The sequence below is a fragment of the Lemur catta genome, chromosome 9 (assembly GCF_020740605.2).
Source record: "Lemur catta isolate mLemCat1 chromosome 9, mLemCat1.pri, whole genome shotgun sequence".
NCBI classification, from domain to species: Eukaryota; Metazoa; Chordata; class Mammalia; order Primates; family Lemuridae; genus Lemur; species Lemur catta.
This window is the reverse complement of record NC_059136.1, coordinates 95968055-95994349: the sequence shown is the minus strand read 5'-3', so window position 1 is coordinate 95994349 and position 26295 is coordinate 95968055. Positions and strand designations below refer to the sequence as shown.

At 38.6% G+C, this 26295-nt stretch overlaps 1 protein-coding gene across 2 annotated transcripts in view; it reads left to right on the top strand.

Moving 5' to 3' along the window:
- RGS20 (regulator of G protein signaling 20) overlaps positions 1 to 26295 on the top strand; it is a 61692-nt gene that overhangs the window by 32384 nt on the left and 3013 nt on the right. For both annotated transcript variants that reach the window (XM_045561000.1, XM_045561001.1), the window contains exons 2-4: positions 7911 to 8056; positions 15328 to 15411; positions 24418 to 24652. In XM_045561000.1, the coding sequence (XP_045416956.1) occupies positions 7911 to 8056; positions 15328 to 15411; positions 24418 to 24652 (465 nt within the window). The remainder of the gene's footprint in view (positions 1 to 7910; positions 8057 to 15327; positions 15412 to 24417; positions 24653 to 26295) is intronic.

Genomic DNA, 26295 nt, shown 5'->3' with positions numbered 1-26295 from the left:
CTTTGCTATGTTGTGTATTCATTTTCATTCAAGTCAAAGTATTTTCTGATTTTCTTTGTGATTTCTTCTTAGTCCATTGGTTCTTTAGGAGCATGTTGTTTAATTTCCATATATTTTGAGTTTCCCAAATGTCTTTCTGTTGTTGAATTCTAAATTAATTCTATTGTGTTTGGAGAACTTACTTTGTATTATATTAAACATTTTAAATCTATTAAGGCTGTTTTGTTTAATTATATGGTCTATTCTGGAGAATTTCCATGTGTACTAGAGAAAAATGTATATTGCACTGATGTAGGTGGACTGTTCAAGAGATGTCTGTGAGGTGTAGTTGGTTTATAGTGGCCTCACGGCCTCTATTTATACCCTTGTTGATCTTCTATCTAGTTCTCTTCATTATTGAAAGTGAGATATTGAATTTCATTACCATTATTATTGAATTGCCTATTTTTCTCATTAATTCTGTCAGTTTTTGTTTCATGTATTTTGTGGTTCTGTTGTTAGGTGTATATATAATTATTATATCTTCCTGAAAGATTGGCCACTTTATCATTACAGAATGTCCCTCTTAGTCTCTAGTAACATTTTTTATTTAAGTGTATTTTGTTTGCTATTATTATAAACACTCCAGCTTTCTTATGGTTGCTGTTTGCCAGATATGTATTTTTTACACTCTTTTCCTTTCAATCCCATTGTACTTTTAAATCTGAATTGTGTCTTCTGTAGACAGCATATAGTTGGGTCATGTTTGTATCCATTCTGACAATCTCTACCTTTTGACTGGATTGTTTAATTCACTCAATTTTTATGTTGTCATTGATGTGGCTGGATTTACCTCTGCATTTTTTTTTTGTTTGTTTATATTTCATGACTACTATGTTCCTCTTTTCCCTCCGCCAACCCCCTTTGTCTTATGTTGATATTTTCTAGTGTACCATTTCACTTCTTTAGTGATTTGCGGGCTAACTTCTTAATGCCCTCTTAGGGCTTACAATATACTTCTTAATGTATCAGAATCAACTTCGGATGTATACTACCTTAATTCTATTAAGGTATAGAAAATTTGTTCCCGTATTTAGCTCCTTTCTTTGGAACTAGTGTGTGTTTGATTTACTGTCTGATGTCACTTTGTTCGAATCTGAGAAACCTTCTTTAGTTTTTCTGATAAGGCAGATCTGCTTGCAACAAATTCTCTCAGTTTTTGCTTATCTGGCAATATCTTTATTTTATCTTCCTTTTTTAAAAAGATAGCCTCACTCTATAGGATTCTTGGCTGACAGGTTTTTTAATCTTTTAGCACTTTGAATATGTTGTCCTACTGCTTCCTAGTCTCTTGTTTGTGACAAGAAGTCAGCTGTTAATTTTGTGATTTATTTGTTGTGATGAGTCATTTTTCTCTAGCTACTTTAAATTTTTTCCTTATCTTTGCCTGTCAACATTTTGACTATGATGTATCTGAGTGTGGATCTCTTTTGTGTTTATCCACTTGGAGCTGATTGCACTTCTTGGTTATGTAGATAGGTGGTTTTCATCAAATTTGGGAAGTTTATAGCCACTATTTCTTCAAATATTTTTTTCTGTCCCCATATAGAAAAGAATTAACATAGCAGGCTTGAGATTGCTATCTTAGAATCTTTCCACTGGGGTTGCAATATTGCCTCTTGGCTGGTGTCTGGGAACTTGGCTCTGAGAGTGTTTTCAATCCACAGTTACCTGATGGCATAGTTCCCTGTGCCTAGAGTGTGCAAACCATATGATATATGCTGAACATCTGCTTTCCTTCTGGAAGTCTGCAGTTTTGCTATGTGCTAGCCAGAAGATGCCTACGTGACCAGCCCCCAACAAGAGCCTTGGGTGCTGAGTCTCTAATAGGTGTCTCTGTAACGTGCACAATAGCTTTCTGGATAGAAGGTGATGGGTAGAATGGATTAGCAAGAGCCAGGAACCAGGAATAAAAAAATACAAACCAGAGTTTAGATTGGATGATGGTGAGGACTGTGGCAGGGTTCCCAGTAGGGCAAGAAAGTGGATCATAAGCTGTATTCTGTGTAGGACAACAAAGTTAGCAGTTAAAACTAGGAAGGCCAGGAGTGGTAGCTCACACCTGTTAATCCCAGCACTTTGGGAGGCCGGTGGTAGGGAGTGAGGATCTTTTGAGGCCAGGAATTGGAGACCAGCTGGGCAACATAACAAGACCCCATCTCTACAAAAATTTAAAAAATTAGCTGAGCATGGTGGCATACACCTGTAGTCCCAGGTATTTGGGAGGCTGAGGTGGGAGGACTGCTTAAGCCTAGGAGTTTGAGGCTGCAGTGAGCTATGATGACACCACTGCACTCTAGCTAGAGTGACAGAGTGAGACCCTGTCTCAAAAAAAGAAGTTAAACTAGGTAAGATGTTTAAGGTTAGTGTCTCAAGGTCAAACAGCAAACAGAGCTAGTACTGAGGAGTACTCTAGTAGTACTTTGTTCTGACAAAAATTTAACTAACTGAGGCCTGTTCTCCAGAAGCACCCATGACCTACCTAGCAGTACTGCCCAAAGGGGAATACTTCAAAAGTCATGGTTTACTAAGGCAAAAGTAACTCAGAGGCTACATAAATGGATCTGAGATTTGGGTCTCCTCCAGGAGAATTTGTATGCTCTAATTTCCTTGTAATCTGGTCTCTTTCAGGTCCCTAAACTATCCCCTGATGGTAAGATCCTGTTTCTAAGGGTCTTTGAGGAAGGTTTCAAATTTCTGTCTTTTTAGGTTCTTCGTTCATCGAGATCTGCCCTATGATTCTGTGTCTTTATGGAACAGGAACTTGGGTCTTAGGCCTTAAGAGATAAGAGATTTTTTTCACATAATACTTGATATTTTATCATATTTCCAATGTATAATTCAATATTGGCTATTTTCAGAATTTGGAATCTATAAGGAAAATAAATAGCTATTAATGGAATTGAGCCACCAAGTGTCAGTTTACCAGAAAATAAGATAAAACTTTTCTGTGCTGATTATAGTTAGGTTGAACCCTCATTTGAGTAGGATTATCTCTTAGTTGGGATCTGAAATATTTAATAAGCTACCAACCTGTATTATTCCCATTTCCTCAGGCTGCTTGTGAAATGCCATAAATTACAGAATGAAGCATATAAGGGTGGTAGCATTGACTTTACACTCATCTAACTTCTGAGCCTCAGGGCCCTCAAGCAAGGGTAGCCGGACCCTGGGGGGTGGTGCATGTGACGTTCTGGAGTCATCTTCAAGGACAGCAAAATGACCAGCATTCTCTTCCAGAGACACATGAACAGAGGAATAGAATAGCAATGTCAAAACAGCTTCGATTCCGTGTGATTCAGGAAGGACAAATGGAAACAAAATGTGTCCAGAGTTCTCCCACAGAGACAACGAAGGCAAAGGAAAAGATGTATGGAGCTGGTTTGGCTAGTTAGATCCTGTATCAATGTCTGAAAGACTAGCTGAATTAACGTGTACATATTTTTACAATCTTATAAACAGGTAACATTTATTTCAGCAATATAATAAAAGAATAATTATCTTTGAGATCTAAGAAGAGTTTGCTTAGTAAGGTAAGGGTAATTCAACATTAAAAAATGCATTAATGTAATTCACTTCATTAACTACTCAATGGAAGAAAATCATATGCTCATCTCAATAGATTTTTTTTTTTTTTAGAAACAGGGTCTCACTATGTTGCCCAGGCAGGAGTGCAGTGTTATAATCACAGCTCACTGCAGCCTTGAACACTGGGCTCAAGCAATTCTCCTGCCTCAGCCTCCCAAATAGCTAGGACTACAGTCACACACCACCCTGCCTGGTTAATTTTTTTTTATTATTATGTTTTGTAGAGATGGCATCTCACTATGTTGCCCAGGCTGGTCTCAAACTCCTGGCCTCAAGTGATCCTCCCACTTCAGCTTCCCAAAGTGCTGGGATTACAGGCATGAGCTATCACACCTGGCCTCAATAGATTTTTAAAAATCTAATAGAATTCAACATTTTAAGAACCTTATTAAGGAAATTTAAAACATACATAAATGTTAAGAGGATACAATAACAAACCCTATGTGTTTGTGATTTCCTGGGTATACACATGTCAAAACTTATCAAATTATACATTTTAAATATGTGTAGTTTATTGTGTGTCCATTAGACCTCAACAAAGAAGCAATTATCAATATTGCTTCTTTTTAATATTCATATTTATTGACACTTTTACTTCCTCTCAGGCTCTCATATTTCTCCACAGCTCATCAGGGTATAGTATAAATGAGCATCACCACCACTAAACACTCCAGCATTTAACAACTGAACGAAAGCCATTCCCATTAATTTAAAATGTTGGGTACAGAGAGGTGATAAGTGCTTAGTAAATTTTTACAGGAATAACAAGTATTTCTGCACACTTATTTATCACATCTTTATATGATTTAAGATGTCAGAATTATTGAGCTATGCATAAGAATTCTGGAAAACCGTATAAGAAGTGCTAATGATACAGAGGAAAAATTAAATATTATAGGTTATAAGACCATATGGGAACTCTACAAAGATAAATTGAGACAAAGAACACTGAAAAGAAGCATGAGAAATTATAAATTAGAAAAATGATTAACAACCCAGAGCTAATTCAAAGCAATACCAATGAATGTAATCATTAAGCATTATTCAGTATAGAAGAACGAACTCCAGAAATGTGTGACAGCTATATACACTGCAGTAAATGTGAACACAGTCTTAGTAACACACCCCTCTCAATTCATCTGATTAAAGACTTTCATGTTCAAAAGAAGACAGTGTCTTAAATATTTAATCTCTTCAGCAGCCATCAAAAAGGTATAAGTCCATTAGTTGTGGTAAATCCATACAATGGAATACTGCTCAGGAATAAAAATGAATGAACTACCAACAGATGCGATAATCTCAAGATAATTATGCTGAGTGAAGGAAACCAGACCCCCAAAAAATATATTGTGTGGTTCCGTTTATATAAAATTCAAGACAATGCAAATTAATGGATATATATATATAAAGCAAGCAGCGACTGCCCAGGGGCAGTGAGGTGTAGGAGGGACAGAACGAGACAGGAATTCTCAGAGGGCACAGGGAGCTTCTGGGCGATAGCTGTTCACCCCCTTGACTGTGGCGATGGTTTCCTGGGTATACACATGTCAAAACTTATCAAATTATACATTTTAAATATGTGTAGTTTATTGTGTGTCCATTAGACCTCAATAAAACTGTTTTTAAAAATGTATAAGAACAGACTTTGATAGAATTTGCTTTTGACTTCTGAAGGCTATATTTAGTCATGAGCAACCTTAGGATGTTCTCTAACAGTTTGCTCACTAAATCATTAAGATTTCTCCAGATATTTACAAGGAAATAGTTGTGTATAAGCAAATAAAATATGTGAACCAATAAGACAGGCTAGCACAATTTATTTTTTTAAATAATTTTTATTTTATAATATTCTCAGAGATCTTTCCATAACAGGCTACAGAGCTCCCTCATTTTTTTAACTTTTAAAACATGTATCATCATTATTTTTTAGAGACAGGATCTTGCTACATTGCCCAGGTTGGACTTGAACTCCTGGGCTCAAACTGTCCTCCTACCTCAGACTTCTTAGTAACTGGGACTACAGGTGTACACCACTGTGCCCATAACTTATTTTATACTATGTAAATAGTAGACAAAAGCCTGTTTAACTTTTAAAGTTATCTTCCAGAAACTTCCAACACACATCATACATATCGACATAGCATTACCAATCTTCTCATTAAAGAAAGTCATGAAGATGACAAGGGTACCTAATAGTATTGCTATTTTTTACTGTTTATTGAACTTCCTGGCCAATAAAATAAGGCCAGGGTAAAGACGGATACCTTGGAAAGGTATGGGAAGCAAAGAGACTAGCGTAATTGATTATTTACAGACAATATTACCACCTAACTAGAAAATCCAAGAGAAACAACAGAAAAACTACAAGAACTATGAGAGAATTCAATGTAGTATTCTTATCCTTCCTATATTCCAAAATAACTATTTAGAAGACACAGTTGAGAGCAAGGGGGACATGGCATTTACAACAGCAGCAACAATAGATCTATAAAATATTCAGGAATAAACCTATCAAAAATGTGCAAGACCTGTTTGAAGAAAACTCTTAAACTATACGGAAGAGAGGATATCAGTGAGAAGATATTTCATGTACTGGCTGAGATGTTGAAATAGGACTCACTTGAAACCCCTGGACAGCACCATGTCACAGTCTTACTTCTGGGAAGTAGTTGGGATGTTTTTTTGTAATGAAGCAAGTTTCATCAATATCTCTTAAAAAATAATGGTTACCTGGAGCACCATTTTCTGTTCAAAGCATCTTTATTTGGAGTCTGAGATTGTCCTGGCTCATCCTTGGGCCTCAGTGTCCTGAGTGGAGTGACACTGTGGCCATTCTGTCTCCACTGCAATGCCACAGGTGAGGCAAGCAGGTGAGGCCTGGACTCACTTGAGCCCAGAGTTCCTGCTCTAGGGGTGTTAAAGGGACTTAGAACTCTTTCTGCCTTCAAAGCCATCACCCAGGGGTGCCCATAAAACATGGCTATGAGTTGGGAATGTGTCTTTGCCTCCACCTTTCGACCAAGTGGGCATGTGGGTGGTGTCTGGGTGTTGGGGCATCGTTTTCCCAGTGGATGAAGGGACAGTAAACCCCTTTGATAGGTCTCTTCTCTCGCAGTCTTGAAACTTACATGCCAGGCTAAATAAAAGATACTGATAAATCTGTATATTCAATGTAGCCCTAATCAAAATCCCAACATGACATTTCTGGACATTGACAAACTGATTCCAAAATTCAACTGGGGGAAAAAATAGGTAAAAACAGCCCCTCACCTCCAAAAACAAACAAAAACCTTTTAAGTTAATGAAGAGAACTTATAAACCCAATATAAAAAACATAATGAAATTAGAATAATTATAAACGAAGTCCAGTAGCATATGAAGGTAGGTAATAGTGAAAAGGGAAAGAGAAATTTCTTGTTAGAATAGAATAATAAATCTAGGATTTAATTCTAAAGTCCTGCTTGTAAGTTTCTTGATTATATCCTGGCTATTAGATTGCAATTAGCTCCATCAAAAATTCAGTGATAGTATCAAAAGTAAAACTGGGCTTAGCAATTTCTCAATTATGCTGCTTTATGTCTCTCTCCTTCACACATTCCTGGAGTCCCCAGCAACAGGACAGAGGCTGTGGGGCATAGGTCTCTTGTGTCCCGTGGCCTGGCCTCTATTGAGGTAGGCCAGGGTGACGTCCCTGGGATGGCATGGCAGGTCCGGGCAGGCCACAGTCTGGCTCTCTGCCTCGCTTCCTGGGAATAATAGAACAATTACTCTGCACCAGGTGTGCCAAGGGCTTCGCACGTACCGAGCTGGGTAACTTCTGCAAGGTGACGCAGCTGGGAAAGAGCTGAAGCTCATCAGTCTGGCCTCCCAGGACCACCCTCCCGTCCTGATCGCCCCCCAGCCTGCTGTGTCAGTTGGGCACCTTTTTCGGGGCATCTTCCTCCCCCATCTATGTGTGCGCTGGCCTCATGGGCTCACTGCTCCCCTTTGGGGCCAGAGGGAGCCGAATTGTAGCGCTTCCCACAGTGTCTGTCTTCTCCTCCATCTGCCACTGTATTCCTAGAATGTATCACAAGGCTTGGCAGATGCTGGACATTAAATGTTTGATAAATTAATGGATTCTAAGATTCTAAACACCAAATTTTACCGGAATTAGTAAAAATGACACGAATATAGTCACATTGTATTTTCTCAATGTTCCAAACGACTGAACCCCTGGGGTTTTGTCGTGGTAACTCTGCAGCCTGCCCCACACCTGCCCTCTTTTCTTCTCCCCGTTGCAGCCCATGGGATCGGAGCCGATGGAGATGCGCAAGCGGCAGATGCCCGTCCACGAGGCACCAGGGGCCGCGCCCGCCCTGCAGGCAGTGGGGAGTCGAGGGTCCAATGCTTGCTGCTTCTGCTGGTGCTGCTGTTGCAGCTGCTCCTGGTAAGTTTGGGGGCTTTTTTACTACTGTGTTCCTGGTTGAGAAATGGCACCCTTGAATAGTGCCTGTTTATGATTAATTCTGTGTTTTGTGAAGCAACTACTATATGCCTGATGCTGTAAAGGATGCCCCAAGAACAATAGGCTACATCTGCCCAGCTTTCCAGGGACTTCCACTGAAATCCCTGAAATCGGGGTAATGTAGATTAAACCACGAAAGACCAATCTAAGGCAGTTCATGATTGAATATCAACATTTGGGCAGACACACTGCCTAGATGGCCAGAAAGGTGTCAACTCAAGGCACTCCTTTGGCAATAAAGGCTTTGTGGAGGGGTTAGGGTTATGAAGTAGAGAGAGTGAGCCTGGATTTTATCTTCCACTATTTCCATTTTATTAATTTTGTTTTTTTTAATAAAGAGAAATGTCAAAATGTACTTACATAGAAATAGAAATATAAAAATATAGGCTAACTTACCAGGTAGAGGAAGACATGCAGTCATTGCTTCAAGAAAAAGATAAATGACTTAAATGTAAAACATCAGTGACAGCCAGGTTCATTGTCAAAGGTCTGGTAGGGGAAAGGACATAGTTTATATCTAAAAATCACAGGACCATCAAACTGCATCTTTGAAATCTTAGACATAAAAAGTGCTTAGTGCCAGCCAAATTTGTGCACCACTTTAGGCAACTAAATTATTATAAATTTAGGTAGGCTCGGCTGTAAGTGAGACCAAGATCTCACTATCCAGAGGAAAAGAAGAAAAACGAGTATTGGGCCTGATCAGGGACAGTGACATAGAACTATTAGACTTGATCTCTGGAGAGGAGGTGGGAGGTTGAAAATGAAATGCCCGGCCGGGCGCTGTGGCTCACGCCTGTAATCCTAGCACTCTGGGAGGCCAAGGCGGGTGGATTGTTTGAGCTCAGGAGTCCGAGACCAGCCTGAGCAAGAGTGAGACCCCGTCTCTACTAAAAATAGAAAGAAATTATATGGACAGCTAAAATATATATATATATATATATATATATATATATATAAAAAATGAGCCGGGCATGGTGGCGCATGCCTGTAGTCCCAGCTACTTGGGAGGCTGAAGCAGGAGGGTCACTTGAGCCCAGGAGTTTGAGGTTGCTGTGAGCTAGGCTGATGCCACGGCACTCACTCTAGCCTGGGCAACAGAGTGAGACTCTGTCTCAAAAAAAAAAAAAGAAAAAAGAAAAAAAAGAAAATGAAACACCCACTGCCATTGGTCGGCACCTGCTAGACTTAGACTAGTGTTAATTTCCAGGAAGTCCAATCTGGCTGAAAGGACTGAACAATAGGATACTGCAAGGACCGATGGGATCTGACACCAGGTCCCTGTCCATTCGGGACAGCAAGTGGGAACATGTGGACATGGGGCTGGCAAGAGCTGAGCTGCCTGGCACTCAAGGCGCGAATCTGGGCGACTGGGCAGGAGAACCAGAGGAGAGGCGCTGGGTGTGGGCTGAGAAAACACGTGCATGTCCAGGGCTGCCCTAGCCTGGGAAGACACCCCCCAGTGATGGCGAGACTGCATTTAGGCCGCTTTTGCACACCTCCCCTTTGCTAACAGAGCTCAGTGCTGAACTGAGATGATCATCTGAGAGATGTGCAAGGGGTCTCAGTGCAGGTGAGACTCTAGCTGACGTTTACCCTGCCCCTCCTCCCTTCCCTGCCGCCCGGGCAGGGTACAGAGGCTGCGATTCTGGCCTGAACAGCATAATGGTGTTCTGATGGTGTAAGGTGGGGCACGTCCCCGAGCAGGCTCCTCCTGTGAGTACCAAGTAGGACAAATAAAATAAGAATCTATACCTAGACGTCATCATCATAATCATCATCACCAGCACTTCGTAGCACTTATGTGTGTGTATATGAAAGACAACAGAGTACTTTCTCAAAGTACTGGAGAAAAGTAACTGAAAATTAGTCAAACTATAATTCAAGAGTATGGGTAAAATAAGACATTTTCAGATATACAAAGATGGAGAGAGTGTCTTACCTACAGACCCGCCCTAAAGAACTAAGAAAGGCCCTACTTCAGGAAAGAAACAGTGAACCCAGAGGGAAGACACAGGAAGCAATTAACAATAGTGGAATCAAAAGGGATCAAATAGAGCTATGAAATGTGGCATTTAATTTTTTGTTAAAAAGTATAAAACTAAAGCTATAAAAAAAACTCATGTCAATCATAGACAATTCAAATAACTTTAGACTTTCTTAGAAAAAATTATAAGAAAATTTTCTTTAAAAATTAATGGCATTCATAGTCTAAAAATATAGCACGTAGTTTTGACATCAATGGAAGACAATAAAAGAAAACTTCACCGACATATAACAAAGTGGCATCAGCAAAGGAGAGAATGAACTATTCAATAAATACCAGGATACTTGGTATTTGGGTGACCAGCTCATCCCACTTGCTTGGGACTTTCTCAGTTTTCACACTGAAAAGTCCCATGTCCCCAAAAGCCTGCAAGTCCCAGGCAAGCCAGGAAGGTTGGTCATCCCACCTGGTATCCAAATCTATAAAAATGAATTTATATTCCTACATTCCACCATATACAAAAATCAATTCCCACCTTAAAAAAAATTCTGGATGGCTTAAAGGCCAAGAAGAAAATTCAAGATAATGATCTTTATGATCTTGGTATTGGGAAAAATTACTTTTAAAAAGAAAAAGCTAAATCAATAGAAGGAAAAGATTCATAAATCTACCTTTATTAAAATATAAAAATGTATTTAATAAGAGAACTAAAAACGTGTTCACATGAAGACTTGAACATGAATGTACATGATTCATAACAGTCAAAAAGTGAAAACAACTCAAATGCCTATCAACTGATGAATGGATAAAAAGTGTGGTGTATCCTTACGATGGAATACTATTTGGCCATAAAAAGGAATTAAGTATTGATACCACCAAAACACAGGATGAAATGTAAAAACATTATGCTAAGTGGCAGAAGCTAGACCCAAAACATCACATATTTTGTATGATTCCACTTACCTGAAATGTCCAGAGTCGGTAAATCCATGGAGATGGAAAGTAGATTAGTGGTTGCCAAGAAAGAGGGGAGAGGGAAGTGACTGCTAATGTGTGTAGAGTTTTTTTGGGTGGTGATGAAATGATCTAAAATCATGGCAAAGGTTGTGCAAGTCTATAAATATACCAAAAACCATGTAATTATACTGTTCAAACTGGCAAATTGTGTGGTGTTATCGTAATAAAGCTATTTTTGGATGTATTTAACAAAATATACCAAAAATAAAATGAAAAGATAAAACATACTCAGAGAAGACAGTTATAATGCATTTAACAAAGAACTCATATCCCAAATATATAAAGAATGTCAAGAGATTAATAGGGAAAAACGACCAAAAGGAAAGTAAACAAATGAAACAGGATAGAAAAGATAATCCACTTGTGCTTCCACTAATAAGGATCAGATAAAGGAAAGTTAAATATAAACCCTTCTAAATATATAACTAGAAAAACCTATACCCTACAAAAGGAGACTACCATGTTAATCTGAGTGAGAAAAATTGAAAATGGTTCTAAAGTTCATGAACAGGAGAAAGGATGCATGATACAGTGCAATACCATACAGCATTTAATTTTATATGCTGGAAAACCATCAGTTCATATGCTAGAGAACAAAAAAATTACAAAGCAATACACATGATATAATAACATTTATACGAAGTTTAAAAATATATTAATATATATAGTAGCATAACTATAAATGGGAATGATAAACAAGTTAAGGTGGTTATTTCTAAAGTAGAGAGAGGGAGAAATAGGATGGGAAAAAACTAACAGCAGACTTCAACTGTTTTAATATTTCATTTGCTTGATTCTTTTCTCAACATTTCTTTTGAGGTTTTCCATATTAATACACCTAGTAGAGTCAATTTTCAAGAAAGCTAAATGGTAATATGTTTTCTAAGCCCTTGTGACATCTTTCTCAAAATTCTGCTGTAGGGCCTCCTGGTATTTAGAGTTATAACGAAGGCATGCAGATTCTTGTTCTCTTGAAAATGAACTTGTTTTCCTTTCTAGAAGGTTGCAGAATTTTTTCCTCTTTGTCACTCAAAATTTTACCAAATGTATTTAACCCTGGGTCTTCTTTCACTGAATATTCCTAAAACATGGGGAGCAACTCTCATGGCTTCTACTGTCATGTTCTTGTTCTTCTGTAATAATAACAATAGACCCAGGGAAATAAACGTGACAGAAAAATATATTCTTCACTTTTTCAAAAGCACATTATCTCTTTAAAAAATATTCCTACTTAAAATGAGGCAGAAAATATGTCAAAACTTAAATAAATTTTGCATTATGCAGTAGTTCACAGTATCCAGTTCTCTGTGGAATTGTGCCAAATTCATTTTTTTCTCTTCACTGTTTCATTCCTGCTGTGCGGTAATGTGTTCTGCTCGCAACAGAAGCCCCAGGAGTCAGGCAGTAATAACACTCACGCGGAGACAGAACCGCCAGGTGCCTCTCAGGTTTGCTTTCTAAAGAAACCATTATTTGCTGAAACTGTTTAGCCCTGGCATTAAGAAAGAAACAAGTCAAAAAGATTTCTGCACTTCCAATGATTTTGCATGCCTTTAAAGAGAAATAGAACTGCACAGACACACACACACACACACACACACTCACACACACACAATTTACAAAGCAGATGTGCTGAAAACAGGCTGAAATACTTTTATAAAATGGAATGATGAGTGTTAAGAAGGATACAATAAAAGTGATAGAAAAGTTAATACAGCCAGCACAGTGGCTCATGCCTGTAATCCCAGCCCTTTGGGAAGATAAGGTGGGAGAATCGCTTGAAGCCTGGAATTCGAGACCAGCCTGGGCAACAAACTGAGACTCCATCTCTAGAAAAAATTAAAAATTAGCGGGAATGGTATCTCATGCCTGTAGTCCCAGCTACCAGGGAGGCTGAAGCAGGAGGATCATTCGAGGCCTGGAGTTCAAGGCTGCAGTGAGCTATGATCATGCCACTACATTCCAGCTTGGGCGACAGAGTGAGATCCTGTCTCAAAAAAAAAAAAAAAAAAAAAAAAGTTATCATCAATGACAAAAATCCATTTTTCGATTGATGGGATACTAATGTGTACACATGGATGCAGAGTGCGAAATGATGAACAGTGGAGTCTCAGAGGGTGTGGGGCTGGATGTGGGTGATTGCTTGGTGGGTACAATGTGCATTGCTGCAGTGATGGATGCACTGAAGGCCCTGACTTCACCACAGTGCAATATATCAATGCAGGAAAATTGCATTTGTACCCTGTGAATATATAATTAATTAATTGATGGGATACTAAAAGCATTCCTACTAAAATAGAGAACAAGACAAGGATGTCCCCAGTCTCTACTACTATTTAACATTGTATTTTAGGTATTAGCCAATGCAGTTACACAAGAGAAAACAATTAGAGGCCTAAGAATTGGAAATGAAGAGGCAAAATTCTCCCCATTTGCAGATGAGAAATCCAGACACCCCAAGAAAATTATTGCTATAACTGATGCAAATACAAAAGAATTCAGTAGAGAAGAAGGGTATAAAACTAACATAAAAAGTGACAGTCTTTAGGACTTGTGTCTAAAATATAAAGAACCTTTAAATTTCAATAATGAAAGAGAAATAAACCAATTTAGCCAGTCACAGTGGCGCATGCCTGAAGTCCCAGCTACTCAGAGGGCTGAGGTGGGAGGATCCCTTGAGCCCAGGAATTCAAGGCTGCAGTGAGCTACGATCGTGCCACTTCACTCCAGCCTGGGCAACAGAGTGGGACCCCCATCTCTAAAAAAAATAAAAATAAAAATAAACCAATTTAGAAATAGTCAAAAGATCTGAATAGACATCTCTCCAAAGAAGACGTACAAATAGCTAATAAATACACGAAAAGATGCTCAACATCATTAGTCATCAGCAAAATTGTAAACAAAACCACAGTGAGATACCACTTCATACCAGTTAGGAGGCTAGAATCAAAAAGACAACAACAGCTGTTGGCAAGGATATGGAGGCATTGGATCCCTCAAATATGGCTGGTGGGAGTGTAAACTGGTGCGGTTGCTTTGGAAAACAGTTTGAGAATTCCTCAAAACGTTAAAGAAAAAAGTTACCATATGACTCAGCAGTTTCACTCCTGGACATCTACCCAAGAGAAACAAAAATATACGTTCACACCTACTTGCAAATGAATGTGCATAGCAACATGATTCATACAGCCAAAATGTGGAAACAGCCCAAATGTCTATCCACTAAAGAATGGATAAACAAAATGTGACAAGTGTATCCATACAATGGGATATTATTCAGCTGGAAAAAGGATGAAGTACTGGTATGTGCTACAACGTGAATTAACAGTGAAAACGCCCAGTGAAAGGAGCCAGCCACAAAAGATCACATATTGTGTGACTCAGAATGGGCAGATCTATGGAGACAGGAAGTCCTCCAGCAATTGCCCAGGGCTGGTAGAGTGCAAGGATACAGGTAACAAGGCGTGACAGCTGCCAGGTGTGGAGTTTCTTTTGGGGGTCATGAAAAGATTCTGAAATTAGATAGTGATGGTTGCACAACTTTGTTGTGCTAAAATATACTAAGTATACTAAAATATACTAAAAACCGCTGAACTGTATACTTAGAGATGGAAGCAGAAATTCCATTGACAATAACAACAAAAATACTTGGAATAAGTTTACGGAGAAATGTTCAAAATGTATTAATTTATAAGGAAACAAATTCTCTAATACAATAGTAAATTTTGATTGTTCACTTTCCTGGTTTTCTCTAATACTTTTGTATATGTGCCTATAAATATGTAATGCCTCCATTTTAACTGGAAACAATGCCTGGAAGAGGTATACTTTTTTTTTAAGGTGCAGAAAATGAAATGAAAACCCAAAACATTCCTGACAATCTTACTTTTTTACTATTTCCTGATAAGTCTGTATTTATAAAAAGAATTATTATACTAAATGTAATTGAGTATAGTAATTTCTTCCTCAATTATTGTAGACCACAATATTATAAATACATATAATTTATTTTTCTAATACATTATTGTCATACTTTTGGTTTTCTTAAGAAAACCATCAGGGCCATTTTTTTTTTAAGAAGAGAAAGAAATTCTACTTTGAGATCTGAAGTTCTCTTTAAAATATTTATAAAAAAGTCTTTCCTTGACAGAGACAGCTCAATCAACAAGCGAATGTCTTGTTTTTGCAGTCTCACTTTTAGAAACCAAGAACAGAGACCCACAAGAGCTTCCCATGAACTCAGAATTGATGATCTTCCAAGCTGTGAAGAAAGGTAAAATCTCAAGTTTTTTAGCTCACTAAACTAACAGAAATACCAACCTTTTTCTTTTCTTTGTATTGTATTGTTCTCTGTTTCTCTAACTGCAATTCAGTGACATCAGATCATAATGTGGCTTCACATTTCCCCGGCAGAACTCCTTTTAATTCACGGTGTGACGGGGAGAGAAACCACTTCCATTATTATCCCTTTGCTAATCACAAATACAAATTGGTGCTTCTTGACAAAACTTGTTATTTTAGTTTTTTATAATATACTTTTTAAAATAAAAGATCATAATAAAATATACATATGTGGGTTTTGGAAAAGTTTAAGATGCCCTTTTTCTCTTAACTATAAATTTATACTAAATGGCTAAATGGTATTGTTTTTTAAATCTAAGTATCTTGGGAAAAAAATATGTAAGTTGACCTAATACCAATTTAAAATTTTTTTTCCTTCCTACATTATCAATTGGTTTATTTTCACTTAACCATTCTTATCCCTGTTCTTGGTATTACGACTTTATAATTGCAGACTTTAGACAAATATCCTAAAAGCATTGTGCAAATAGATTTTATATTAAATTGCTGCTTTTTGAGTGGGAAAAAACCACCAGTAGTTCAAAGGTCACTTAAATATTTTGTTCATCCTTTATCATATTTATCCTTGTCCAGATTTTTTTAAATACAGGAAACATGTTAAAAGCTTCCACAGTATATGAGTTTGTCAACAACGGCTGGTATCGTGTGCCCAGGCCTTGAGAGCCTTGCATCCGGAAGCAGAATGTCTGCACTTGTCCTGCCTGAGTGACCTCGAGCACTTTACTTAGTAGCCACATTCTGCCTCACTCTCCTTATGTGTGCGTGGGGATCACAGTAGCTGGGGCTGAGCCAGTGAAGGGTTGTGAATATTGAATACGACAAGTAAAGCACTTGGAACAGAGCCTGGCAGGAGGCTCCATACATGTGGGCTGTCTTTGTTCTCAGTTATATCCAATTAATAATCTAAAATGACTCTTAATCCAACTTAATGTCTTTTGCTTCCAGTTCTACTTAGATATCAATACTATACTTGGATTTGTCCCATATATCTTGCCTGTCTACTTGTTTTTAACTTTTTTGGTAAAAATAGCATTATGTTGGATTTTGCTTTTTTGGCCTAGTTGGAGTCTCTGTTTTTAAATAGGGCATTACAATACAATATAGAATCAGTTATTTTGATCATTACTAATAGGATTAATCTTCCAGCAAATTCTTTGGTTGTCTTCTTGTAACACCCCTAATTATTGTCTTATTTTTTTCTTTTGCTTAATGAACTATGCTTTCTTTGCTTTTAAGTTCTTCAGTAATATGGAATGTATATATGATCTCTCTTTTGAAAACAAAATTCTACTACCGATTACCTTTAAGTTTTTCAAAATTGTTATTTAATATATATTTCTTGGGCTGGGCGTGGTAGCTCACACCTGCTAATCCTAACACATTGGGAGGCTGAGGTAGGAGGATGACTTGAGGCTAGGAGTTCGAGACCACCCTGAGCAGCATACCGAGAACTCGTCTATACAAAAAATAAAAAAATTAGCTGGGTGTAGTGGCACACAGCTCTAGTACCAGCTATTTGGGAGGCTGAGGCAGGAGGATTGCTTGAAATTGAAGACTGCAGTGAGCTGTGATGATGTCACTGCACTCTAGCCTGGGTGACAGAGTGAGACCCTGTCTCAAAAATATATCTATATTTTTTTTTCTTAAATTGACAGGAGTAGAAGTATATTTTTTGAATCTACATATTTAAGAAACATAATTTAGCATACTTTAAGTTTTCTAATCTAATTAACCTTTATAAAAATAATTCAGGATTCATATGTAGATTACTTTAAATTATTATTTTAAAAGTATACATTTTTTTCTTTCAAAAATAATTTTTCTAGAGTTATGACAAGTACTTTATTTTTTTGTGTATAATACTTTTTTCATGATGAAGAATTCATATACTCATGATAAAAACAAAAATCAAATAATACAAAAGTTTTTCAGTAAAAACTCAATCTTGCTCTTATTCCAGACCTCATCCCAACTTCCGGATAAAATTACCATCAGTGATTTTTTGTATATCCTCAAAGGAATTTCCTATGAACTTACACACAGTTGTACTGAAATAGGATCCATCTATTACAGTGAATCTAATTTTGAAACTAAATTTGAAATTATTATTTAGACATCTGTGTTTGTTTTCTCTGCTGGTTATTCTTTTTATAACCCACTATTTTTTTTTTTTTTTTTCTCGCTCTGTTGCCCGGGCTAGAGTGAGTGCCATGGCATCAGCCTAGCTCACAGCAACCTCGAACTCCTGGGCTTATGCGATCCTACTGCCTCAGCCTCCCGAGTAGCTGGGACTACAGGCATGCGCCACCATGCCTGGCTAATTTTTTCTATATATATTTTTAGTTGGCCAGATAATTTCTTTCTATTTTTTTTTTTTAGTAGAGACGAGGTCTCGCTCTTGCTCAGGCTGGTCTCGAACTCCTGACCTCAAGCGATCCACCTGCCTCGGCCTCCCAGAGTGCTAGGATTACAGGCGTGAGCCACCGCGCCCGGCCATAACCCACTTTTTCTGGTCTTGAACTTTTCATTTATGTTTTACTGCTGGGTCAACTGTAATCCATTTTCAGGATATGATTTCAAGAAAAGGACTTGGAATTTATTTTTTAAATCTTTGTATATGTGAGAATGTTTTTCTATAACCTTTGAATAATTAGGGCAAGTTATCCACATATCAAATTCTTAGGTATACAACCTTTACTTTTCAAAACTAAATAGAGTTCTTTCTCATTCTGATGGCAAAGTAGATGACCCTAGGCCTTCCCAGTGCAGAGCAACAGATTTCACATAAATCTAAAATGTTTTGTGAAAGTAAGAAAAATAATAAAGTGCCCAAAGAACAAAACTGAATAAAAAAAAAAATGAGTTAAACCCTGAGTGGTGACTGCTAAGCACAGGAAAGAAGCCTTTTTTCTAAGGACAAAGACTGACAGCATTATTGCTGGAAGCCGTGGAGCAGGGTGTTGAAACTAAGCCTGGATCCCAGAAAGGAGCTCCAGTGGTCCTGGGCCGGTGACATTGCCTGTATCTCAGAAGAAGCAAATATCCATCCTCTCTGGAGGAAAGAAAATATCCTCAATTCTGACCCGAGGTTTCCCATAGATTAAGACCAACCAAATATGGGCTCTTGGTCAGTGATTACCAAACTAAAGGGAATAACACACCACAAATGAGAGTCAGTAGAAACAACACTCAGGTTTAGTGCCCAAAGGACCTCAGATGTTAGAATTATCTGTAATAAAATGCAAAAATAATAATCTCTAAAATGTTTAAAGAAGTGAGAGATGGAATCACAAAAATAACTAAGAAGCATTCAACTATCAAAAACACCCAGCAGGACTGTGATATTGCGCTATAGTTTTGCAATCTGTTCCCACTGGGGAAATGGGGTAAACAGTATTTGGGATCCCACTGTATTACTTTTCCCCCTAATTTTCTTAGTTTTTTAAATTGAGATAAAATCCACATAACACAAACTAAACCATTTTTAACCATTTTAAAGTTTACAATTCAGTGGATTTTAGTATTTCGGAATATATCCCCACAGAAAGAAAACCCATACCTGTTAGCAGTCTCTGTGTTATATTACATTGACATGTGAACCTACCATCATCTCAAGGTTAATAATAAAAAGGTCAATATAAGAAAAATTATGTGGAGGGTGAGGGGAAGGCTAAAAAAAAAAAAGAAAAAGTTACAGATGCTTGTCAAAAATTAAACAATATATAATTACAGAAAGAAATCCAACCTCTAAGAGATTAAACACTGTTAACACCTTTTTTTAATGACCAGGAAGATTTGAAAAAGGATAAAATAGAAGTTTTGAAAAGGAAAAATTATTATTCAAATAAAAAATGGGTGATTGAAATAGAAGATTAGATGATGCAGCTAAAGAAATAATTAGTGAACGTGAAGGTATCCATAAAGACCATGTGACAAGGAGATTGAAACACAGGTTCAATATCCCTTATCTAAAATGCCTGGGACTAGAGGTGTTTCAGATTTTGGATTTTTTTCAGATTTTGGAATATTTGCATGATACTTAGAAGTTAAGTGTCCCAAATCTGAAAATCCAAAATCCAAAATGCTTCAATGAGCATTTCCTTTGAGTGTCGTATCAGTGCTCAGAAAGTTTTGGACTTTGGAGTATTATAGATTTCAGATTTTCAGATTTGGGTTGCCCAATCTGTGTAAAAAATAATTTAAAATAGATGATACTCAGGTGGGGCAAGGGCAATATATGTAACCTGAACATTTGTACCCCCGTAATATGCTGAAATAAATAAAATTTAAAAAATAAATAAATAAATGACAGAATGATAAGATCTGACATGCATCTAATCAGAGTCCCAGATTATAGGAGGAAAGGCAGGAAATAATATTGAATAGTTAAGATTTTCCAGGCTTGATGAAAGACATGGATCCCCAGATATGTGTAGATGTGGGTTGTATGAATCCTACAATATATATCAGGCAAAATAAGTGAAGTCTACATCCAGATATAATTATAATGAAACAGCAGGATACCAAAGACAAAGAGAACTTAAAAGCAGCAAAAAAGAGAAAGCCAGTTACTTACAAAGGATAGATAATTAAACGGTCAGCAGACTTCTCAACAGCAATTCTGGGCACCAGAGATAGAATCATCAAAATGCCATGCAAAAATAACGTCCACCTAGAATTTTGTATCCAAGAAACTATCTTTCAGGAGTAAAAGGGAGATAAAGACATTTTCAGATAAACAAAAACAGAATTTACCACCAATAGATAAAGAACTTCTTTCTAAAGGATAATTTCCCAGAAGAAAGAAAACTATTCCAAATGGAAAGTCTCAATTATAGGAAGAAATAATGAACAAAGGAACTAATACAAATATTAGTAGATCTAAACAAATATTGTTGGTATAAAATAATAATAGTGTATAAGTTTTTTAAAAACACAGGAATAAATTATTGCATACCATTAGGCCAAAGGGTAGTAGAGACAAGCCCAAATAATGTCTAAGAATGGAAAACAAAGGGGATAAAAGTAAAGAGAAATGTATACCAGACAGATGACTGGAGTGGCTAAAATCCTTATAACAGATACATAGTGCTTAACCACGTGCCAAGAACTATCTAAGTGCTTTACAAATGTTAATTCACTTAGTCTTCACAACTGTGTGGCAGGTACTGTTATCTCAGAGATTAAGTAAGTTGCTCACAGTCTCAAAGTGGGTAAAGACTAACACCCACAGCCGTGCAAGGGTACACATGTGGGCTCAAATAACAGCCTGCAGCCCCTGGGCCAGCTGTGTACCCTGAAGCAGGTTGAGTCCTGCCCAGAAAAGGGATACCTTTCCCTCATTTACACAGAGGTGCCCTGTGGACGAGTGGCAGCCTTGCAGAAACGGTGGAGCTGAATTTGAATTCAGGCAGTCTGACCCCTGAGTCTGCTTTTATCCACTATCCTATTCTTTTTCCATGCATTAATATCAAACAAAATAGATGTTAAAAAGTTTTAAAGGCACTTTAGGGATAGAGAGTTTCACTACTAAAATGTTTAAGAGTTTAAGTCACTAAGAAGGTATAACAATTTTTATGGTTCCAAAACATAAAAAGCAAATGTTGCTAAAGCAAGAAATTTACAAATCTGCTACCATAGTGGGAGATTTCCACATTCCTTTCTTACTTAAGAGATAGAAATTTAAGACAAATTATAGTAATTTGAAAAAATGTAATTAACAAGCTATATTTTAAATACCTGCCTCTAACCATTTGAAAATACATATGCTTCTCAAGCAAAGATGAAACATTTATAATAATTGACTAACAAATAAAATGTCTCAATAAATTTCAAGGATCATTATTAAACAGACTGTGGCCGAGTGCAATGGCTCACACCTGTAATCCTAGCACTCTGGGAGGATGAAGTGGGAGGATCGCTTAAGCTCAGGAGTTGGAGACCACCTGAGCAAGACCAAGACCCTGTCTGTACTAAAAACAGAAAAAATTAGCCAGATGTGGTGGTGCTTGCCTGTAGTCCCAGCTACTTGGGAGGCTGAGGCAGGAGGATCGCTTGAGCTCAGGAGTTTGAGGTTGCTGTGAGCTATGATGACATCACTGAACTCTAGCTGGGGTGACAGAGCAAGACTGTCTCAAAAATAAAAAAATTAAAACAACAGACTGCCTTTCTGACCCCAAAACAATTAAAATAGAAGTAAGAAATAAAAAAAAACAACTAAAAATCCTCATGTTTGATATTTTTTAAATCACTTCCATGTAACTCCCAAGTCAAAGAATAAGTAACTGATTTACATGAAAGTGCTACATATCTAACCTGTGGGATGGAGGGAAAGCAGTAAGTAGGGAAAATATATAGCCCTAAATGTTTATATCAGAAAAGAAGAAAGACTGATCATTAACGAGCTAAGTGTCCAATTTAAGAATAAGTATGAAAAAGTCAAAGGAGGGAGATACTGATATATAAACACAGAAATTAATGAAATGCAAAACAGAGACACAGACCAGCCTGAGCAAGAGTGAGACCCCGTCTCCACCACAAATAGAAAGAAATGATTTGGACAGCTAAAAATCTATATAGAAAAAATTAGCTGGGCATGGTGGCGCATGCCTGTAGTCCCAGCTACTCGGGAGGCTGAGGCAGTAGGATCGCTTAAGCCCAGGAGTTTGAGGTTGCTGTGAGCTAGGCTGATGCCACGGCACTCACTCTAGCCCGGGCGACAAAGCGAGACTTTGTCTCAAAAAAAAAAAAAAAAAAAAAAGAGAGACACAGTGGAGGAGATCAAGGCAAAAAGCTTATTTTTTAAAAAGACACAATAGATACCCTCGGCTGTAACTGGTCAAAAAAACAAAGACAAGGCAACAACAAAATAATATTAGGAAGGAAAGCAAAATAGACACCCAGCAGAGATTGATAGTATGATAACACTAGGAACATGTTATGAAGTGAACTTGATAATTCACACACCGGAACAAATTTCCAAATAGGGAGAAATTACTAAAACAGAGTCAAGAAGAAGTCAAGGGTCAGAATAGTCCTGTAACTATTACATTATGTCAGTAATTAATAACCTTCTGTATTAGTTTGCTAGGACTGCCATAACAAAGTACCAAAAACTCAGTAGCTTAAAACAACAGAAATTTATCGCCTCACAGTTCTTGACGCTGGAAGTCCCAGAGCCACAGGCAGCAGGGCCGCGCTTTCTCTGCACTCTGGGGGCGCTGGGGAGGCTCCTTCCCGCCTCTCCCAGCTTCTGGGAGCGACAGCAATCCTTGGCGTTCCTTGGCTTGCAGACAGGTCCTCTGGTCACACAGCCATCTTCTCTGTGTGTCTTCCTGTCACCTCACCTCTGTGCGTGACTGTCTGTGTCCAGATTTCTCCTTCTTATAAGGATACTAGTCATACTGGATGAGGTCTCACCCCCATGACCTCAGCTTAACTCGGATAAATCTGCAAAGACTTTATTCCCAAATAAAGTCACATTTTGAGATATTGGGGGGTAGAACTTCAACATATCTTTTTAGAGGGACACAATTCAACCCATGCCATCTTTCTACAGAATAAACACTGAATCCACATGGTTTTGTAGGCCAGTTCCACAAAACATTCCAGAAATAGCTCATTCCAAGATTATACAACTTTTGCATAACTACCCAGGTATCTAGGAGGCCAATGTAATAATGATACCAAACCTGATAAGGAGAGTACAAGGATGGAAAGTTAGGGGTGAATCCTACTCAGGAACTCTGGCCACATATAATAACAAGCAGAAGACAATGTATAGTAAGCCATTTTTGTAATATTTATTAAAAAGAACTAAGGAATGCGTTTTTCAGGTCTGCTGCAGTGGCTGGTGGCTCATGCCTATAATCCCAGCACTTTAGGAGGCTGAGGCAGGAGGATCGCTTGAGTCCAGGAGTTTGAGGTTGCTGTGAGCTAAGATGACCCCACGGTACTCTAGCCTGGGCGACAAAATGAGACTCTGCCATAAAAAAAAAAAAAAAAAAGGAAAAGAACTATCATTGATTTTTAAACAGACTCTGTTTTTTGACATCAATATAGGTAAAATAGAAGTAAAAAATAACTACAAAAGGATAAACCCAAAATCAAGTACAGCAGTTCCTTTGGGGATGAGGCAGAGGAGAGTAGCAAGTAGAAGTAGCACAAGAGCACACGCAACTTTGTCAGTGATGTTCTGGGTCTTAAGGTTAATGGTACATTCATAAGTGTTTATTGTGCTGTCACCTTTTTAACTTGCATTTATGTTACATATATTCTTTTCTATTTCTCAAATATTACATAATTTAAAAATATGTTAAATAGATACAGTAAGGCATGGTGGCTCACATCTATAATCCTAGTACTTTGGGAGGCTGAGGTGGGAGGATTGCTTGAGGCCAGGAGTTCGAGGCTACGGTGAGCTACGATGATGCCACTGCACTCTAGTCTGGGTGACAGAGCAAGATCCTATCTCAAAAAAATAAAAAAAAAAAAAGACAGTTGCCCCATTGTTACTCTAGAGGTTTAGTGTCATCAAATCTGACTTAGTTCTGTTATAGGTGATTAGGAAATTTTGGATCAGATGGTTGTAGGATTTTTCTTTACTTTTAACAATTTAAAAAATATTGCAAGGTATGTCTAATTGTAAACAAGTGTGTTGTTAGCATTTATTTTAGCAGCTTCGTTTGCAAGCATTTTGGCAGTAGCCATGAAATCCAGATAAACAATATGGAAGGATCATACTTGTGTTTTTGCCAAAGGCTTGAGGACGGAAGAACAGCTCTTTCCCTTCCTAAAAGGCCCTAAATGCATACATTTTTCATTCCTGGAGGAGGAAAGATATGTTTCTAGTGATGAAATTCAAATTAACTACCAATAACAATCCCCTCTTGCCCTCTCTCTCTCGGTCTCCATGAAGCCCATCTCCCACGCTGGAAGAAGTCAACGCCTGGGCTCAGTCATTCGACAAATTAATGATCACCCCAGCAGGAAGAAACGCTTTCCGAGAATTCCTCCGAACAGAATTCAGTGAAGAAAATATGCTTTTCTGGATGGCCTGTGAGGAACTGAAAAAAGAAGCTAATAAAAGCATTATCGAAGAGAAAGCAAGGATAATATATGACGACTACATTTCTATTCTTTCTCCTAAAGAGGTATGTGACCATGAAAGTCCTTTCTCCCAGGAGGCCGTGGGTGGCACTGACCCCTTCCGTGCTTGGTCGTGCTCACGTTGCGCAGTAACAGCCACTCAAATGTGGAGAACGGCTCTGTCCACATCCACAGTATTCGAATCCCTCTGACTGTGGGCCCACTGATGGGCTCCGAGTGCCCCTGAAATCTGTGAAAAATTGCATGCATTTTTCTGGAAAAGGTATCCGTAACTTTTATCAGATTCTCCCAAAGGGGGAGTCTATGCATTTTGCTATTTACACTGTTTATAAATATTACACCCTATAGGGCTTCCTTGAAATAAAATTACCCTGTTATTCTTAGCAAAATCTTTTTTACAGCAAAATCTTTTTTACAGGTGTCTTTATTTTCTAGAGTGCTAGCATCACTGATAGGATGCTGATGCTGCAGAGGTTTTCCCCAGAGTATCGTTCCGTTATACCCGAGAGATTATCACATGAGTGAAATTGGGCAACTTTCCACCTCTCAGAGTGGCTTTTTTGTTGTTGTTGTTGTTTTTGACACAGAGTCTCGCTCTGTCACCCAGGCTCGAGTGCAGTGGTCCAGTCATAGCTCACTGCAGCCTCGAACTCCTGGGCTCAAACGATCCTCCCACCCACCTCAGCTTCCTGAGTAGCTGCAACTACGGGCAGGCACCACCACGCCTGGCTAATTTTTCTTATATTTTATAGAGGCTGAGGTCTCACTATGTTGCCAGGCTGGTCTTAAACTCTTGGCGTCAACTGATCCTCCTGCCTCAGCCTCCCAAAGTACTGGGTTACAGGCTGGAGGCACCACACCCAGCCTCTCAGAGGTTTTAGTTTCTTCAAATCTAAAATTTAGGAAGTTAGATTGTTCTCACAATGAAGTGCTTTGTAGCTCTAAGTGTACAATCATTCGTTATTTCCTACTGTGTGCTGGTAAGAATGCAAGGTTAACAAAGCTGGGCCTCTCCTGTCACGCAGCTCCCAGAGAAGTGGGCAGATAGACAGGGACCTCTGGGGACACGGCTCGGTGCTCAGAGGCCCAGGGGTGGGGCGGGAGTGCGGTGGAGACACTGGAGAGGCTGCGATGGATGGACGGAGGATAATGAAAAGCACGTGACCAGAAACACAGCGGGATGAGGACGCCCCAGGGGACGGGACTAGATGGCAGGAGGAAAGCGTGAACCCGTCCAGCAGGACAAGTGTGAAGAGTCCAGTGTGCCGGGAGTGCAGGGCCGCATCATGCCGTGAGGGCTGGTGGCAGGCACGCGAGCAGATTTAGAAACGGGTGGTCCGAGAGCATGGGGATGTTTGGGTGCCATGCTGAGCAGCTGGGATTTTTATCCTGGGAAGGCCCTTGGATTTTCACCTGCTATAATAATATCATGGAATTTGGATTTTTGGGTGACCAGCATGGCTGCAGAAGGGAGTAGGAGCTGACTAGGGGGAGAGGACATTAGGGGACTAATGCAGGAGCCCAAACCAGACACGCTGAGGGCCTTGCCAGGCCAGCTGAAGAGACGAGACAGGAAGGGTTTGGTTTAAGGCAAACCCCAGAGTCTCAAATGACTCCCACATGTCTGGCTTAGGCTGACCAAATGGCAGGACAGTTGACTGACTTAAGTTTGTGTTGCTAAGTTGGA